Genomic DNA, 4,964 nt, shown 5'->3' on the forward strand with positions numbered 1-4,964 from the left:
AATGTTGACGTCAAGTCACATGATAAGTATCAGTCAGTTCTCACTCCTATGTCCTTCTATGGCTAAGAACAACAACATCTTCCAGATGTTTCCACTCCGGTTTTCTGGGAACTTAACCAATAGTGTGTAGAATGTGTAGTTGTGTGAGAGTGTCCATTTCCGGCCAACAAAAGTTCACCGTGTCCTCATATGACTTTACTGGGGCCTGACTGGACCCACAGCTTCTGCTGGTGTTTTCGCCACATCATAGAGTATTACTTCTAGAATAGGTTTTATCCTGCGTGCTCTGAAATAAATGATAAATGATACATGATAAACTGATGATAAGTGATGCAGACTAATGAAGTAATGATGAAATAATGACGGTGCTTTATGCATGATATATAGTGACAGTAAAATAAGATGTTTTTCTCGACAATATATATATATATATATATATATATATATATAACAACATCGGAGATCTCTGTCCAGAAGAGCGCAGTCCTAGGAACAGCTAAGATACTGTGCAGGACCCTCAAGCTCCCAGGCCTCTGGTAGAGGACTCGAGCTTGAAAGATTGACCGCCCACAGGGGCGAGCGGGGAAAGAAAAAATAAATAAATAAATAAAATTATATATATATATATATATATATATATATATATATATATATATATATATATATATATATATATATATATATATGTATATAAGATTGACCGCCCACAGGGGCGAGCGGGGAAAGAAAAAATAAATAAATAAAATTATATATATATATATATAATTTTATTTTATTTTATTTTTTTTCTTTCCCCGCTCGCCCCTGTGGGCGGTCAATCTTTATATATATATATATATATATATATATATATATATATATATATCTCTACAGGCCTTTGGAGCCGAGGATCGCAAGTTTCATTCCCGCCTGGGATGTCTGTATCCAGTAAGGGTCCTGAGGCTAGACCCCCTATGCTAAGTGAGCCTACTGCAGACATGAGCGAGACAGATTTTTTTTTATAGATATATATAACATATCAGAGGGGCTTTTAATAAGATATATATATAAAAAAACCCTCTTTACATCTGCTAATGAAAGTGAAAATGAATGAAAATAAAATGCTAGAGAAAGGGCTGTGTGGAGAGCTGTTATAAATGCATGATCTGTTGATCTGTTAGAGTTTAAGTTGAGTTTAAACTACATACATCTTATGTAATACTCAATACAAATACACTATGAACAACTTCATCTTGTTGAATTTAATATGCTGTGTGTATTATATTCTGACAAGATGAAATGTAAATGTAACTGATTTTGTTCAATAATGAGTTTGAGTGGGTTTTATTTCTTTTATGTCATTTTTGATTTCGTTGTTAGTTATTATTTTGTTTTGTTTATGACTTTGAATAAATAAAGTTTGGAGGAAAAAACACCAGTGGTTGTTATCCTGCTGGGATTTGTGGTTCATTAAATACTTGGTGTTGATTTTTAAATTCACTTCTGGAACCTTATGAAGTGGAGTCAGCTTTGGATACCATGGGAACCATTGGTGCATCTCTCAGAGTTCAGTGAAGGCAAGCATTAAGCAGGACCAAAACAAATGTCCCTCACATGCCAAGGGTAAGAAAAAAACTGGTGGTCAGTGGTAGTTTTAGTAAATCAAAGGACATTCAGTGTTTTTTTTTCCTTTTAATTGTGTTATTTTCAATTGAATTCATGTTTCAGGTCCAGTTTATCTTTAAAACTAGGCACAAACACGAGACGAAATGTCTGTAAATTTGTAGTATCTAACTTGATTATCTTTCTTATTGCTACTTTAAAGTATTTAATCATATTTTCAAGCTAAATTTTAAAGGTACATATGTTGTTTTTCATTTATGTGCTTGGATGAGAAGTCTTAACATCATTGTTGTTTTTAAGGCAGTATTTGGATAATTTTTCTCTAAACTTATTATCTTTATGTTTGTCAGAGCTGATTCACTGAGTAACACCAGCAGCCAAATGCTCACAGTGGCAGAGGTAAGTCACTTTAACGTGACACATTAGATAAGGAAGAGACATGGCATTCCAAGTGTAACCCACCTAAAATTGCCTCATGAAAATTAACTGCTGATCCCGAGGAATGCCAGGTAGGTGGCACTATGAGATTATGTAGTGCTTGTGAATTTAAATAGCGAAGGAAAACGACGTTAAGGCTGTATCCCAATTCGGGGTCTGCAGCTTTAAAGTACGCAGCCTTAACGGTCCTCAAGGTCCGCGTACTCAAAGACCGTTAAGGCCGGAAGTGCGAGGCTTGGAAACGTTTCATACAGCTTTGTTTGACAGAAATGAAGGAGAACATATTTTGTACATTTGTTTCTACATGAGCTCTGTGTGATTTGATAAGAATCTGAGGCTGAGACCACAGGACTGTACAAACATGATTGTTGGGCTTCATTTCTGTACTGAACAGTCATTTTAAGATTAGCTAGTAAATAACAATTAGATAGTGTTGTTCATGAGACTAAAATCATCTCACTTTGGTAATGTAACTATAATATGGCCAATATTATAGTTATTATATTAATCATTATTAGTTATTACAGCAGTGAGTTTGAACTCTGTGTCAAATACTGAGCTTCAGTAAAGATTCAAGTTGCAGTTATTTATTTATATCACCTTAAATCTTCACTCAAAGACAAGTATCTGTTACAGTGTATATATAGATGTATCATACATAAGAGACAAATGTTGTTCTTTTAATGTGTTGGCATTACTAAATTTGGCTCAGTGCTTACATATATGTGTAAAAAGAAAATGTACGAGCTGTGATAACTGTTTCTGATAGAATGAAGAGTAGACTTTGCTGCTCTTAACTTTTTACTGTCCACTTTCTGCTGTGAACAAACACATTTCCTATGTGTGGGACTAATAAAGGTTTATCTTATCTTATCTTATGTGAAGGTGAAAGGTAAACTTCACAGTGACATAAAAATGTTCCCAAAGGGGCCAGGGGAACAGTTAATTTAGCATTTTTGGCATTACAGGTACAGCCAGGATATATTTTTACTTACCTTTCACTAAAATTGCAGTTTCCCTGCTGACTCCAATTATGGAATCAGATGGGGAAGCACAGAGTTTCCGTTGTTGAATAGTGGGTTTGTGTTTGCATTTGGTGACGTGTGAACAGGATTACTTTGCTTACTTGTAAATAGCCTGTTTAAGTTACATATAAATGGGTAAAAAACATGTATAATTAATATGCAAAATATTGTTGGGGTAATGAGCATGCTGACTGCATCAAAACATCTTCTGACTACAAACACGTTTTTCATCCCTCACCTGGCGGGAGGAGTTTATGAAAGAAGGACACAACAACTCTTCAGTAATTTCCCATTTCCACTTTTTCACAACACCTCAGTCTTTGTAAGGAGGAAGTCTATCAGATCAAATGGTTGTAGATTGTTGTTACTCTGTCCATCTCTTCTTTCTCTTTATATACAGACCGGGAAAATGCAAAGAAGACCTCACCATAAGAAGGGGGTAGATTCAACTGAAGAACAGCTGGATCTGCGCACAAAAGTTCACACCAAACGATACCTCTGTGAGCAGTGTGGGAAAATGTTCAAAACACTATTAAGTTTGAAGGTCCATCAGCGTCTGCACACTGGACAAAAACCCTATTCTTGTGATCAGTGTGGCCAGAGCTTTGCCCAGTTAGTTCATCTTCAGGTGCATCAGTTTGGGCACAGTGGAAAAAAACCATTCCTCTGTGAAGAGTGTGGAAAGACCTTCACTCACCGAAGTCCTTTGAAAAGACACCAATACACCCACACAGGAGAAAAACCATTCCCCTGTGATGAGTGTGGAAAAAGGTTCTCTCACTTAGGGAACTTGAAAATGCACCAGCGTATTCACACAGGAGAAAAACCATTCCCCTGTAATAACTGTGGAAAACGCTTCGTCCAAGCAATTCATTTACAGAAACACAAGTGCATGCCACAGGTGTAGGAAGCATCCTGCCCTACATCGGCACTTCCACAAATGTTTATTAACCCATTAAAATAATTTGCAAGCATATTAACATGTTGTCATTCTAATTTCATTTTCAAATGAAAGCCAATGACAGGGAGATGTTTTCTTTCTTTTCTAAGTGCATGTCTCATGTGTCTTAGTTATTGCTTCTTTTGATAGAGTTTTCAGATGCACTGATCAAAGCTTCACTCTCTGCAACTTGGCAGAATTGTGAGGATTTTGTTTGACTAGAGGATTTTGTGCTGCAATTCTGGATGAGGTGCTGACAAATTAATTATCAGACAACTAACTGAACCAAATGTTTACATTTTCCCCTTGCACTGTCTCTGCTCTGCTCCAAATGAAGATGCTCTAATTCTTTTTTTTTTTTCATTAAACCTGACTCGAGTCAACACTCACAGCCTGATAACTGGCTTTTCAAGCTCTGAAGTTTGGTGTTGCAGATCTCTCGGCACACCTCAGCCTGGGAGAAAAGATTTGCATTCCTCAGGTGAAACCATGCGTGTTTATTGTAGTAACACCTAATTTTCTGCTGAAGGATGGCCTCAAGAAGTGCAAAGGTCTTAAAACTGTACCAGTGGAATTAGTGTGTTACAGGTGCCAGATATCCTTACAGCTGTTTCTGTTCAGACGTTTACTGTAAGCCACGAACGTCCCAAACCACAAACATGGATGCCTAAATATGATTGAAGATTGTGCTCGTACATGAAAGCATACTCTCTGAATATTACAACATCAATCTCATAACTGCCATGGAAACAACACAGGGGCTATTATTCGTATGATTACCGAGCTGGAGCAGATCGGTGGATGCTTAGATGAATGGGCAAGTAGAAGGATGCATGGTGTATTATATGTCTAGTGGGTATGTGTTAACAGATGGGATTGCAAAGCTTAGATGAGTCCCTTGAATTGGTTTGTCATAATATCGATAGCTGAGGATAGGCACAGTGATGCTGTTTATTGAT

The 4,964-nt window shown here is 36.8% G+C and overlaps 1 protein-coding gene across 1 annotated transcript; it reads left to right on the forward strand.

The window, feature by feature from the left end:
- The first annotated feature begins 1,403 nt into the window (after window positions 1–1,403).
- On the forward strand, window positions 1,404–4,032 carry LOC113016239 (gastrula zinc finger protein XlCGF49.1-like). Its single transcript, XM_026158923.1, has 3 exons — window positions 1,404–1,602; window positions 1,953–2,001; window positions 3,466–4,032. Exons 1-3 carry the CDS (start codon window positions 1,583–1,585, stop codon window positions 3,970–3,972), a joined length of 576 nt encoding a protein of 191 aa, XP_026014708.1. The 5' UTR covers window positions 1,404–1,582; the 3' UTR covers window positions 3,973–4,032.
- The last annotated feature ends 932 nt before the right edge of the window (window positions 4,033–4,964 follow it).

Source organism: Astatotilapia calliptera, chromosome 3 (assembly GCF_900246225.1).
Source record: "Astatotilapia calliptera chromosome 3, fAstCal1.2, whole genome shotgun sequence".
NCBI lineage: Eukaryota > Metazoa > Chordata > Actinopteri > Cichliformes > Cichlidae > Astatotilapia > Astatotilapia calliptera.